The following is a 14,368-nucleotide window of genomic DNA, read 5'->3' on the forward strand; positions in this document are numbered from 1 at the left end:
AGTTGCTCCCTCGGTTCCATTGTAATAGAACTTTGAGCTCACACACGTGCCCTCAGCGTTCACTCATTTTTTTCCTAGCCATGTGAAGGTTTCTGCCATCCTATTATGAACTGGAATAGAGAGATAAGTATGTTACATAGTCCCATACCATCAATGTTATTAAACCTAAAGGAAAAACACAAATGTGCAGCAAACAAGTATACAAATAAATATGCATGGCCTCTTAGGTCAGAAATGGAAGGTTGGATTGATTGGGTAAATTGCAACCTGGATTTAGAAGTAGGTAATTTTATCAGTGAGAGTACTAGGAAGTGTAAGGTAGAACTTCAAACAGGAAAGGATGCTTAAGCCAAGTGAAGATAAGAGATATAATGAGGAAAATAGAAGAAAAAGTCAGAAGGAATTGCATTGAACATGGCCTGGGGTATGGTTGGCTGGAGGTGAAAGCAGGAACAGTGTGGAGAGTTGATGGGGCCCTTCTGAGAAGCTGGTATTGGTCATATAAAAATAGATCCAGACATGGTGGTGCATGCCTATAGTCCAGGCACTCAGGGGACAGAAGATCATGAGTTCAAGGCCAGCGTGGGCTATAAGGCAAAACTCTGTGTAGAAAGAAACAAAAGGAAGAAGAGAGAGAAGAGGGAATGAATCAGAAATAGTTTTTACTACAGGAAAATATCATTGAATTTGAGAGGGGACTGAGAGAGGAATACAGTTTGAAAAAGAAACTTGAGTCAATTTCTTAGAGGAATCCATCTGAGGAAAGAAAAGGCACAAAGGCAGAAATTCCTTTTTATTCAAACTTACTAATAACAAATATTTTCCAAACTAAAACTGCAGATTTAAGTGTGAATAGTTTTTCTGTTTAAGAACTGGATTTAGTCTCATACCAAATGGCACAGTGGCTTATACCTACAATCCCAGTTAATTAAGAGATAGAGATAGAAGGATCACAGCTCAAGAGCAGCCTACACAAATAAATTAGTGAGACCTTATCTTAAAAATCAGCGGGGGACATGGGTATAGTTCAGTGGCAAAGTGCTTGCCTGGCAAGTGCAACATCCTCGGTTTGATCCCCAGTACAAAAAAAAAAAAAAGAAAAAAAAATATCAGGGCTTGGAGTTTCACCTAGTGGTAGAGTGCTTGCTTAGCATGCAGGAAGACCCAGGTTTGATTCCTTGGTGCCACATACACAGAAAAGGCAGGAAGTGGTACTGTGGCTCAAGTGGTAGAGCACTAGCCTTAAGAAAGTCCAAGGACAGTGCTCAGGCCCTGAGTTTAAGACCAGGACTAGCAAAAATAAAAATTAAAAAAAAATTAGGCTGGATCCCAAGTATGTGGGGGCCATAAGTAGCAAGATAGCAGCCTGAGACGGCCCAGGAATAATTTAAACTTCCCGGGGGGCAGCAGAGGCGGGGAGGATCTCTGAAGGCTGCTTGCCTCGCATGCATGAAGCCCTGGGTTTGATTCCTTAGTACCACATAAACAGAAAAAGCTGGAAGTAGCGCGGTGGTTCAAGTTGTAGAGCACTAGCCTTGAGCAAAAGAAACGCATGGACAGTGTCCAGGCCCTCAGTCCAAACCCCATGCCTCCCCCCCCACCCCGCCCAAAAAATCTGAAAGTGAAAGCAAAAAGTACTGTAAGTGTGGCCTGAGTAGCAGGTGCTTTTGCTGGGAATGCACACAGGCCCTGAGTTCTAAACCTTATTACTGAGAAAATAAAAACAGGAAAGAAAAGAAGAATTATATCTTCGTGTACTGTTTGTAGCCCACTTTGGGCTCCAAAGTCAGAACCTATCTCAAACAAAACAAAAAAATTGGACTGGGAGTTTGGCCTAGTGGTTAAAGTGCTTGCCTAGCATGCACGAAGGCCCAGGTTCGATTCCTCGGTACCACACACATAGAAAAAAGCTGGAAGTGGTGCTGAGGCTCAAGTGGTAGAACACTAGCCTTGAGAAAGTCCAAGGACAGTGCTTAGGCCCTGAGCTCAAGCCCAGAACTGGCCAAAAAAAAAAATTATATGTACCTTGAAAAAAGATATACACAATTAGAAACATCATATGAAACTGACTTCATGCTTACTTAACTAGTTGCAAGTACTTACCTTGATGTTTTCAGGCCATATACAAAAAATTGAAGACCAAGTGTCAGCATAGCAAAGCAGAGATTTAAGGTTTTCTGTGTGGAAAACCTTTCTTCAGACTTCCCATTCATATAGGAAACATGCTTCTTATTTACTTATTTTTAATTTTAAGTACTTGTACAAAGACATTTTGATTTGATTCAGTAAATCAGACTATGAGTACCATATATCATAAGATGCTCTTGGTTCCCTGCTCCTTACTACTCATTTTCATATTAAAAGAAAAAGTTGCTTCTAAACAATATTAATAGTTTATCCTATATCATATTTCACTTATTTTTATATAGTTTTCTGCTTTTCCCTTTTTTTCCCCCTGAAGGCTTGAGCCACTTGAGCCACAGTGCCCCTTCTGGCTTTTCTTTGATTTAATTGGAGAAAAGAGTCTCACAGGCTTTCTTGTCCAGTCTGGCTTTGAACCATGATATTCAGATCTCAATCTCCAGAGTAGCTAGAATTACAGGCGTGAGCTGCTAACATCCAGCTTCCAGCTTTTTTTTTCTGTTTTTAGTAAATATACCTTATTTCAAAATAGCACTATAATATTTTCTCAGAGACAGATTCTTAATCATGAAACAGATTTTCCTGACTTACTATTCTGATGAATACAGCCTGCCCTGGGGAATAGAGCAGTATGGGGTAAAGGCCCAGGCCCTTGAAATGTAGGTGGGTCTGAGTCAGCTCACCTCTCACCTATCACCCTCCACAAGTCACCTGGGCCTTCATTTTTCCACCTAGCAAGTAAGGCGGTAAGAGGTTGCACTGATATAATTGTCTTTAAAATACTATCCTTTTGCAAAAGTAAGCTACATAGATAATTCATATGAATAAATTTAAGAGTGGAATGAACATTTTATGATCTCTCGTTCCAAAGATTTAAAGTATCTTGCTTAGATTTATCTATCAAACATCAAACTAGGTAATTGTAAATTGAATGTTCTAGTACTGAAGGGACAATATTAGAAGTTAATGACCCTGTATACTGAATGCACGGAATCTACATGAATGTTCCTGAATAGTCTTGTTACAGTTTGGTTAGTACTTCAAGCAGATTTATATTCAAGCATGTATTTTTCATGTTCTTAAGTAAAATTTCACATATCTAGAAGTTATGAGATAATTCATAATTGAATTGCTCTATAATTGTATTCTACTAAATACTGAACTTTATTTTAATACTTTAAGTGTGAATAAAATATTTACTTTACATTTTCTAATTTCCCTTAGCACCAAACACCAAAGATTTGGATGTTTTTCTTCGGAAACAGGAATCTGGGTTTGGCTTCAGGGTCCTGGGAGGAGATGGACCTGACCAGTCGGTAAGTAGAAATCTTTGAAGTAAGTCTCTTTGAGGGGTGACGCAATGGAGTAGTGTTTTTTTGTTTTATTTCCTGATGGTTTTCTTTTTTAAGCTTAATTTTTCCTCTAGCAATTGAGGGGGGGTGCCAGTGCCAGTGCCAGTTTTGGGGCTTGAACTCAGGCTGAACGCTGTCCTTGAGCTTCATTTTGCTCCAGGCCAGTACTCTACCACTTGAACCACAGCTCCATTTCCAGATTTTTGGGTGGTTAACTGTAGATAAGAGTCATATAGACTTCCTATTTGGGGCTGGTTTCAAACCTTGATCCTCAGATCCTGAGTAGCTAGGATTATAGGCATGATTCACTGACACCTAACAGTTTTTATAAAATGAGGAAGAAGACATCTCTGTGAGTAGCATGTTAACATGGAATAGTTTTAGCCAACAACTATAGGTAAAAGCATGTTAACTGAGAACTGGGAACTAGTGGCTCACATCTGTACTCCTAGCTACTTAGGAATCTGAGATCTGAAGATTGCAGTTCAAAGCCCACCCAGGCAGGAAAGTCTGTGAGACTCTGATCTCCAATTAACCACCAGAAAACCAGAAGTGGTGCTGTGGCTCCACACAAAATGGTAGAGTGCTAGCCTTGATCAAAGAGAGCCTAAGGGAAGTGCCTAGAGTTTAAGCCCCATGATGATCCAGGAAAAAGAAAATCAGCTATAATTCAAACACTGATTGATTTAATTTTCTGTATAAATAAATAAGGCTTACTTGGAGCTAGAGCTCTGGCTCAATAGTTAGCACATGTACCCACCATTCACAAGGCCTGCTTCCATCCTGGACACCTAAAAACAGAAGCTTATCTTAACTTTCCACTTAGCTTTGCCTTTGCTAAACGATTTTAAGACATTTTCTCTTTATAAAACCTGTTATCCATCCAGGTATTGGTGGCTCACGCCTGTCATTCTATCTACTCAGGAGGCTCAGATCTGAGAATTTGGGTTAGAAGACAATTTATGAGACTTATCTCCAGTTAACTAAAAAGAAGTGCTTGCCTAGCAGGCACTAAGTCTTGTGTTCAATTGCTGGACACCACATACACAAAAAAAGCAGGAAGTGGTGCCTTGGCTCAAGTGGTAGAATGCTAGCCTTAAGAAGGCCCAGGACAGTGCTCAGACATTGAGTTCAAGCCCCAGGACTAGCAAAAAAAAAAGGGGGAGCTGTGGCTCAAGTGGTAGAGCACCAGCCTTGAACAGAAAAAGCCTAGCAAAAGCATGAGGCTCTGAGTTCAAGTTCCAGAAGAAACCTGTAATCCTATGTCCTCTCTGCCAAGGTCTTGTACATGCTCTGTAATCACCCTCTACGCTCTGTTTATCCTTTCTTGTGGCTTGACAGGACTTCCTTATTTTTCCTTCTGTTAGCTTTGAAAGCTACAGAAGACAAAGTAATTCATATTTCAGTCCAAAGGCCAAAAGCTAATATCTGCAAAGCATTTCAACTCAGCATTTTGTTTATGCAATGGCATTATATAAAATTAATTTGTAGAACAGACACAGTAGATTTCAATTTTAAGTTTTGCCCTTAGTGAAGATTGACGCGCAGGGCCTGTGCCTTGTCCTATTGTTTGGGCTATGCCTCAATCATTTTTCTTCTAGTTTTGTTTTCTAAATAGGGTCTCATAGGCCGAGAGCATAGCCTAGTGGTAGAGTGGTCACCTAGTATGCATGAAGCTCTGGGTTCAATTCCTTGGTACCACATACACAGAAAAAGCCAGAGTGGCACTGTGACTCAAGTGGCGGAGTGCTGGCCTTGAACAAAATGCCCCAGGACTGGCAAAAAAATGAAAATAAATAAATAGGGTCTTGTGCTAATCTTTTCACAGAACCCTAATTAGTCTCTAGTGGTAACTGATCATCACCTGAGGATCTAGAAGAACTCTGTAATAGTGATTTATCTCAAATGTGACTTTCACAGATAAATCACAGACATTGTTGGTTTGCATTGTTGAGTCAGGAAGGTCTTAACTCTCCAGCCAATCTTTTTACACTGTCCAGTCAGCCTGCACTTGACTGTCTTACCAGATATATATTGGGGCCATTATTCCCCTGGGAGCAGCTGAGAAAGATGGCCGGCTCCGTGCTGCTGATGAACTGATGTGCATTGATGGAATTCCTGTCAAAGGGAAATCACACAAGCAGGTCTTGGACCTGATGACCACTGCTGCACGAAATGGTCATGTGTTACTGACTGTCAGACGAAAGATCTTCTGTGGAGGTATGTGAGTCTCTTCCTGCTCTGAAAAACTAAAAAGGAAACAGTTCATCTTCTATGTAGTTTTGCAGAGTACTTTTCTGTGTCCAACAGAATATAACCTGAGTATGATGGTGCCTGTATTCTCAGCACTTGGGAAACTGAGGCAGGTTTCAATTCCTGAGACCTGGGTTCAATTCCTCGGTACCACATACATAGAAAAACGCTGGAAGTGGAGCTGAGGCTCAAGTGGTAGAGTTCTAGCCTTAAGAAAGTCCAAGGACAGTGCTCAGGCCCTGAGCTCAAGCCCAGGACTGGCCAAAAAAAAAAAAAAAGGCCAGAAGTGGAGCTGTGATTCAAGTGATAGTCAACCTTAAGTGAAAAAAACTAAGGAAACAGTGTCAAGGGCCAAGTTTAAACCCCTGAACCAATCCTCAGATACAAACAAAATTTTTTTAAAAATAGTTTTTTTAAAAAAAATGTAGAGGGCTGGGAGTTTGGCCTAGTTAGTGGTAGAGTGCTTGCCCAGCATGCACAAAGACCCGAGTTCAATTCCTTGGTACCACATACATAGAAAAAAAGCCGGAAGTGGTGCTGAGACTCAAATGGTAGAGCCCTAGCCTTCAGAAAGTCCAAGGACAGTGCTCAGGCCCTGAGCCCAAGTCCAGGACTGAACAACAACAACAAAAAAAAAATGCATGGGGCTGGGAGTTTGGCCTAGTGGTAGAGTGCTTGCCTAGCATGCACGAAGACCCCGGTTCGATTCCTCGGTACCACATACATAGAAAAAAGCCAGAAATGGTGCTGAGGCTCAGCTCAAGTGGTAGAGCTCTAGCCTTGAGAAAGTCCAGGGATAGTGCTCACGCCCTGAGCTCAAACCCACGACTGGCCAAAAAAAAAAAAAAAAAAAAAAAATGCAAAGCTGGCTCAGTGGCTCATGCCTGTAATCCTAGCTACTCAGAAGGCTGAGACCTCTGAGGATCAAGGTTCAAAGAGAACCAGTGCACAGCACAAAAGAACCTGAGACTCTTATCTCCAATTAACCTCTAGGATATGGGAAGTGGGGCTTGGCTCAAGGGTAGGGTGGTAGCCTTGGGCTGAAGAGCTCAGGGACAATGTCCAGGTCAAGTTCAAGACCCACAAAAAAAACCAAAAACCAAAAAAATGCAGTTATTTGATCCCAACAACATATTCCCCTAGCTAGGTAGCACAAAACTGGGTCCTGATGAAATCCCAGAATCTAAGAAAGTAGACTGTTTCTACAATTTAATGTGTAAGGGCTTGCACTGTCTCACATGCAGGCATCATTTTCTTCAGTCTTCACAATGTTTCCATGCAGGACTGTTATGACCTAGGTAACTTGAAAGGTTCAGGGGCACATTGCTTGTGAGTAGTAGGAACAGGATTAAAATTTAGGATTTACCTGCAGAGTCCAGGGTCTAAACAGTGACACTAGAATATGGACATCTGTGTGAATATGAGGTTAACTGCGTGTAGTCGTAGCTCCTACAAGATTTCCTACCTTCACAGATGGAGACTAGCAAATGCTTCATAACTTGATGGACATTGACATCCTTCTTTTCCTTCTCAAATGGTTGTTTGTTGCTAGGACTGACCTAGGACCTCACATGCTAAGCACATGTTCTGTCACTGGGTTCCATGTCCAGCCCTTTGACATCACTCTTTCCTTTGTTGAGATAAAACACATTCTGTTATTATAAGAATGGGTTAAGCCAGGCACGAGTGTCTCACACCTGTAATCCTAGCTACTCAGGAGGCTGAGATCTGAGGACCATGGTTTATAATCAGCCCAGGAAGGAAAATATGTGAGACTTTGATCTCTAATTAACCATTAACAACAACAGCCGGAAGTGGAGTCGTGACTCAAGTGGTAAGGCACTAGCTTTGAGGGAGAAAAACCTTGTCAGCACCTACCTACTCCATGAGTTCACCCTGAGGCCAGCACAAGAAAATGGGTTAACTGCCTATTTTCCGGGGATTCTGCATGAATGTGTGCCAAGCAAGTCTGCTGTTCACCAGCAGTGGGGGAAAGAAAAGTGAGACCTGTTCATGATAAATCCATATTATCTCATCAGTCAGAACACTCATATGGCAAAACACATGGCAGGGAGCTAGGAAGGTGGCTTGCTGTAGAGCGCTTGCCTGTTAGGCATGAAGCCCTCGGTTTAACTCCTCAGTTCCGCATGCACAGAAAAGCCCTCTAGGCACTTTCAACTCTTAGACATCACTGAATATCATTCTTAAAACTAAGTTATATAATCATAGTCGATTTTAAAAGGAAATTTACATTATCTACTATTAAAATTACTGTCATAAACCTTGACAAAACCAAACAATTTCTGGAAGAGTTGGGGTTTTTTGTTTTGGGGGGGGTTTGTTGTGTTTTGTTTTGTTTTTACAATAAATATCATTGAAGCTCTTAGAAAACTAGTTTGCCAGCTGTACCCCTTAGTATTTTGGAAACTGACTTAGTCTTTTGCAGCTGACGATAACCACACTGAGATCGCACTTGAATCTCATTTGGGAGTTGCTTTTCTGTTCTTCATGTTATTAAAAACTAGCTTTTCTTTAAGAGGCTTAACACAAAAACACATTTAGAAGAAACAAAAAATCATGGTTTCCCAAAATACTAACGCTGATCATGTTGATTGACAGAAAACCAGCCTGAGGATGACACTGCCTCCCCAGCCTTCACATCCTCACAGAACGGATCTCCCCATGTGAAGCGAGCAGAGCTCCCAGCCAAGTCTGCTCCCCAGGAGTCCTATGATGTTGTCTTGCAACGCAAAGAAAATGAAGGATTTGGCTTTGTCATCCTCACCTCTAAAAATAAGCCGCCCCCCGGAGGTAAGGACTGCGCCCTGTCTCCACTCTCCTGCAAGGCCAATTTCAGAGCCTGTCTTGGTGCATAAGAAGCTAATTGAGAATTAGACACATATGTAGATTGTCTTAGAGCCTTACCTTTTTAAGAATAAGTAGTACGTTGCTTATTTTCAAAATCAGATAATCTGAGCCAAACCTTCAGGCTTCGGGTTTATCTATTCATAAAATATGTCTCAGTTTGCATCGAATTATACTGGGACTGATGATGACAGTTCATGCCTAGCTACTCAGGAGGCTGAAATCTAGGGTAACAGTTCAAAGCCATTCCAGGCAGGAAAGTCCATGAGACTCTTATTCACAGTTAATTACAGAAAAGCCCAGAGCACTGTTGTGACTCAAGTGGTGAACAAAAATGCCAAAGGAGAGTGTCTATGCCCTGAGTTTAAGTCCTAGGACCAGCACATACATAAACAAAAACATTATACTGGGAAATATATTGGGGAAAGACTGAATTTTTAAAAATAGATTTTGGTGTTTTTTGAGAAATCATGGCTCTACAAATGAATTAAATAATAAAAGCAATTGAAAAGAAGTAAAAGTGATTAATAGAAAATCTAGACTCATGTTATTTAATAACAATTGCTATATTTGAAATATAAAGTATCATTTTATGTTGTAAAATGATCAGGAACAGTTTTACTTTGTGTACACCTTTCATTGAAGGGTACAAGTTTTGTTAGAACCTTCAAAAATTACAAATGTCCTGAGGCAATCTTAACAAAACATTGCATTTGAGAAAGCTGAATGAATGTAAGCAATACATACAGCATGGAGGAAGTATGCATAGAAAATCCAGAGTTTAAGGATTCAGCCTTATATTAATGCTTCTAACAAAGAATAATCTTTACATATTAATGAGAAAATCCAGTTGAATAAGTTATTGCCATAGTACCAGGTCACTGTTCACTGATACATTTTCTGAGAGCAGTTGCTATGGTGACACTTGGAACCATCACTACTGCTGTGAAGATCATTGTGTAGCCTATGTCAGAAAGATGAAAAGAAGGCAGCTTTTAGGTGGGTTCATGTTGTATCACTGGAAATCAGACTTTTCAACCTATGTAACGTGGACAGGGATGGGCGGAGGAAACTGGGGAAAAGTGGAGGAAGGGGTGACATTGTCCAAAAAAGAAAAGTACTCATTACCTGACTGATAAAATGGTAGCCCCTCTGTACAGCACACCTACAGTAACAAATTATTTTACAGGAAAAAAAAAAAAACAACCATTTAGGATAATCACATTGTCATTAAGAAAAATAGTGAAGGGTTAGAACTTCATGTGAATGGGGCCAGGAGTGTTACCTAGTGGTAGAGTGCTTGCCTAGCGTGCACGATGGCCCTGGGTTCAATTCCTTGATACCACATACACAGAAAAAACCAGGAGTGGTGCTGTGGCTCAAGTGGTAGAGTGCCCACCTTGAAAAAGTCCAAAGACAGTGCTCTGACTCCTGTGTTCAAGCCCCAGAACTGGAAAAAAAATTTTTGTACTATTTAAATGTCTAAACATATTTTCATATTTACATTGTTAGAATATTTTTATATTTGTTGCCTTCAGATAGGTTTTTACTCTGCATAACTTTATCTGTGCAGATGTCTGATCTGTGAAGAAGATAATGTCATTAACTATTGGATTTTGTACTTAGACAAGCATGCCCTCCTTGTGCCTTTGAGTGACAGACGAACCTTCAGTCATTTACATTGCAAGAATGATGGCCACACAGTCCTGAGCTCTTGGAGTGTGAGGAGTAGGGTAAATAAAGCATATGTAGCCTGGGCCTTCAGTCCATGGTCCTGACAGTGCCTGTGGGAGCAGCCATTGCCACTGTCATCATTGTTGGTTATAGGCTTGAACGCTGGGCCTGGGTGCTGTCCCTGGGCTCTTTTTGCTCGAGGCTAGCAACTCCAAGCCACAGCTGCACTTCCCATTTACTAGTGATTAACTGGAGTCAAGAGTCTCACAGACTTTCCTGTCCAGGTTGGCCATAAACCCTGATCCTCAGATCTCAGCCTCTGGAGTAGCTAGGATTACAGGCATGAGCCACTAGTACCCAGCTCTTGTTTTTATTTTTAAGACAGCATCATACCATGTGCCGCCCGGGGGGGCCCTGAGTTCATGAGTTTAAGCAATTCTCTTCATCCTCCAAGTAACTGGAGCAACCTGTGCCCACAAACACTCCATGACTTTGCTTCTTAAAGAAACCTTAGGGGCCAGGAGTTTGGCCTAGTGGTTAAAGTGCTTGCCTCGCATGCATGAAGACCCGCGTTCGATTCCTAGGTACCACATACATAGAAAAAAGCCGGAAGTGGTGCTGTGGCTCAAGTGGTAGAGCTCTAGCCTTGAGAAAGTCCAAGGACAGTGCTCAGGCCCTGAGTTCAAGCCCAGGACTGGCAAAAAAAACCAAACAAACAAAGAAACCTTAGAAAGTTAGTATTTAATAATAGGATGGAGCTGGGCATGGTGGCTCACACCTGTATGCTAGCAACTCAGGAGGCTGAGATCTGAGGATTGTGGTTCAAAGCCAGCCTGGGCACTAAAGGCTGTGAGACTCTTATCTCCAATTAACCCCTAAAAAAAAAATAGGAAGTGGGGCTGTGGCTCAAGGGGTAGGGCAGTAGCCTTGAGATGAAGAGCTCAGGGACAGCACCCAGGCCCAGAATTCAAGCCGTATGACTGACTAATAATAATATTAATACTAGAATGGGAAAGAAAGCCCAGTTAAAATGTAAAATTGAGGCAACTGCTTGCAAGTGGCAAGGAATGATGATCAGCTCCAATGCTAAATGAGACTCAGGCTGTTGATAAATGTTACATGAGATTTTCCTCATATCACACAACCACAACTAGTAAAGCCATTAAACTTCTAGCTAATAAATCTCCAGAAAGCTGAGCGAGCCTTCCATCATTGTCTCTCACAAGTAGAGGAGTTCTGGGAAGTAGTACAATGTCCATGGAGTCTAGAGGCAGTTTCTGCATTCTCTGTGACCCAAGTGGCTTGGCCTAGAAAGTTGTAGCGTAGGCTATAGTATAAGGCCTGTCTGCAACAATTCATTCTTTGTTGTGCACCTCATCTCCGAACCCTGCTCAGTGTAGGTTACTTTTTTCTTCAAAGTGATGTATGTTCTGGTGGTGCATGTCTCCAGAAGAGCTCCCAGTTGCACCTCTGGTTCCAGTTTTGAGATTCCAAATTCCTCACTAATGAGGAATCCGGAAGTCTGGCTGGGCTCAGTGGCTCATGCCTATAATCCTAGTTACTCAGGAGGCTGAGACATGAGGATCAAAGTTCAAAGCCAGTCTGGGCACAAAAGGACCTGAGACTCTTATCTCCAGTTAACCTCTAGAAAACAGGAAGTGGGGCTTGGCTCAAGGGTAGGGTGGTAGCCTTGAGCTGAAGAGCTCAGGGACAGTGCCCAGGCTGTTCAAGCCCCATGATCAAAAAAAAAAAAAAAGAAAAGAAAGAAACCAGGGGTCCAGGCCAATGTCCTCATAGCAAGACTCGGTGCCGAGGAGCTGGGTACTCCAGAAAGCCCTGTCTTTTGGGTGAAAAGGTCATGGCTCATTCTTACTTCACCAGACCTTTCGGTGCTACTCTTACCAACATATGCTTCTCAGTCTGACTTGCAAAGGAGTTCTTTGAAAAGGGGACATTTCCATTTATTGTCTTCTCTTTTCCTGAAAAGAACTGTTTAAGAGCATAAAGGTGATCTTAGCAACTGGGTAGCCAAGCTGGGAGTCAGAGATTGATGACTGCAGATGACTATGGGGCTTTGTGGCAGATGTGCACAGACTGCACACTAACACACACAAGGCAGGACTCAGGCTTTCCCACAGCTATGAGTGTGTAAAGAAGTGCCTGGAGCACCAGCCCTGTCCACTTTCAGTGTTCACATGTGACCTTCTGCTGGCCCAGGGGTGAGTCTGGCTCCTGTAAATGACAAGACAGTAACAATGTGCTTACCTTACCATCCCTCGTCTGAACAGCCCTTTAAGTGTGGCCTACCATGTGCTAATGCCCTTTGCCCTATTGCTCACGTGGTGAGGCTTTAGAGGTTCTCTCCGATGCTCTCGCAAGTCTAGACAAACCCCTGTTGGTACCCTGGGACTAGAGTAAACACTAGATGAGTGCATCTTTTCTAAGGAGAAGGAGAGCTGTTATTAAAGTCACCGCAGGGGTACCATGTGACGTTGCCTTGCTTCTGATGAGCTACCTGTGTGCTGTGAGCTGGCTCACAGTGCCTGGCCCAGGCCCTGACCACGCTGCACTAGTGTGTTGCTAATGTGTCTGCAAGGAAAATGGACTCCCTAGTGTGTGATATCATTCAGAGCTAAAAGGCCTTTGCCTCCAACATGGAAATCTCCCACTCTCCTAGAAGAGCCTAGGTACTATCCTTAAGGACATAAATCATGACCCAGAATAGCTTTTCCATTCCAAATGAAGATCTATTAAAATGTCAAAGCACTCCCAGACTAGTAAGGAATGTTTTGATAAGGGAATTAAACGTAGTTCACAATGCCATCTAAAACTATTCATTATCCTTATTCTTTCCAGTCAGCCCAAGTGCCTGCTAAGTCTGAGGACCCAAGTTAGGAAACTCAGCGAACCCTGACAGGCACAAAACAAACACATTTGACAAGATTTTCTGAAAGTCTAAGAATTTATTTCTTTTCTTTTCTTCCTTTCTTCCTTCCTTTCTTCCTTTCTTTCCTTTCTTTCCTTTCTTTCCTTTCTTTTGCCAGTCCTGTGGCTTAGACTCAGCCTGGGCCCTGTTCTTAGACATTTTTTGCTCAAGGTTAGCATTCTGCCTTTTGAGCCACAGCCACTTCTGTCTTTTTCTGTGTATGTGGTACTGAGGAATTGAACCCAGGGCTTTGTCCATGCTAGGTGAGCACTAGACTACACTGTTGGCCCTGTTTGGGTTTTTTGGTTGGGGGGGGGCGTTTTGCCAGTCCTGGGGCTTGAACTCAGAGACTAAGCACTGTCCTTGGGCTTTCCTCAAGGCTAGTGTTCTACTACTTGAGCCACTTCCAGCTTTTTTCTATGTATGTGATACTGAGTAATTGAACCCAGATCTTCATGCATGCTAGGCAAACACTCTACCACTAGGCCACAGTCCTGACCCTAAGAACTTTTTTGAAGCTCTGATATCAGCACAGTATCTTGCTATGAATTGGTATAGGATAGACTGCGGCATGCTGAGTTGGAAGCAGGGCCAAGCCATGGGACACCTTCTACAGATACATCAGGCTCTACTTTGTACGCTCACAGAATGAATCTTTACTTGTACTTGGAGTTCTGAACAATAATTACTGAGTCCTAAACTAAGTTTGAACTGCATTATTTAAAAGGTTCCTCTTGGGAGTAAATGCCCTTTCAACAGAGCCAGTCTTACTGAGACAGTTTCTAAAGCAGCTCAAAACTTGTCATTGCTCTAATGGCTAATTACAAACAATGAATGTCACATCTGTGAGATAGTATCTATATCTGTGAGATCACTAGGAGATTAGAATCATGACATACAGAGGCATTAAATTGAGTTATCAGTGGGAGCAGCCAAGCAGCAGGAGGAATAGAGCCACAGCCAGAGCAGCAGATTAGGCCTAATGACCTCCCAAAAGCAGAGACAATGGGGGAAAGACAATGAGGATTGATGGTGATGACAGAGGAGAAACTGGAGGAAAGAGGAATGGAGGCCTGGCTCACGTGGAAGACAAACTTCCTAGAGAGTTCAAGGTCCTCTGTTCAAACCCCAGTACTGCAAAAGAGGAGGAGGAAAA

At 42.2% G+C, this 14,368-nt stretch overlaps 1 protein-coding gene across 2 annotated transcripts in view; it reads left to right on the forward strand.

Annotated features, from left to right (window-relative positions):
- The window catches only part of Magi3 (membrane associated guanylate kinase, WW and PDZ domain containing 3), a 172,940-nt gene that overhangs the window by 145,330 nt on the left and 13,242 nt on the right, over positions 1-14,368 (forward strand). For both annotated transcript variants that reach the window (XM_090334056.1, XM_090334057.1), the window contains exons 13-15: positions 3,367-3,458; positions 5,522-5,714; positions 8,367-8,558. In XM_090334056.1, the coding sequence (XP_090190182.1) occupies positions 3,367-3,458; positions 5,522-5,714; positions 8,367-8,558 (477 nt within the window). The remainder of the gene's footprint in view (positions 1-3,366; positions 3,459-5,521; positions 5,715-8,366; positions 8,559-14,368) is intronic.

This window comes from Megascapheus bottae, chromosome 6 (genome assembly GCF_031878675.1).
Source record: "Megascapheus bottae isolate mThoBot1 chromosome 6, mThoBot2.hap1, whole genome shotgun sequence".
NCBI lineage: Eukaryota > Metazoa > Chordata > Mammalia > Rodentia > Geomyidae > Megascapheus > Megascapheus bottae.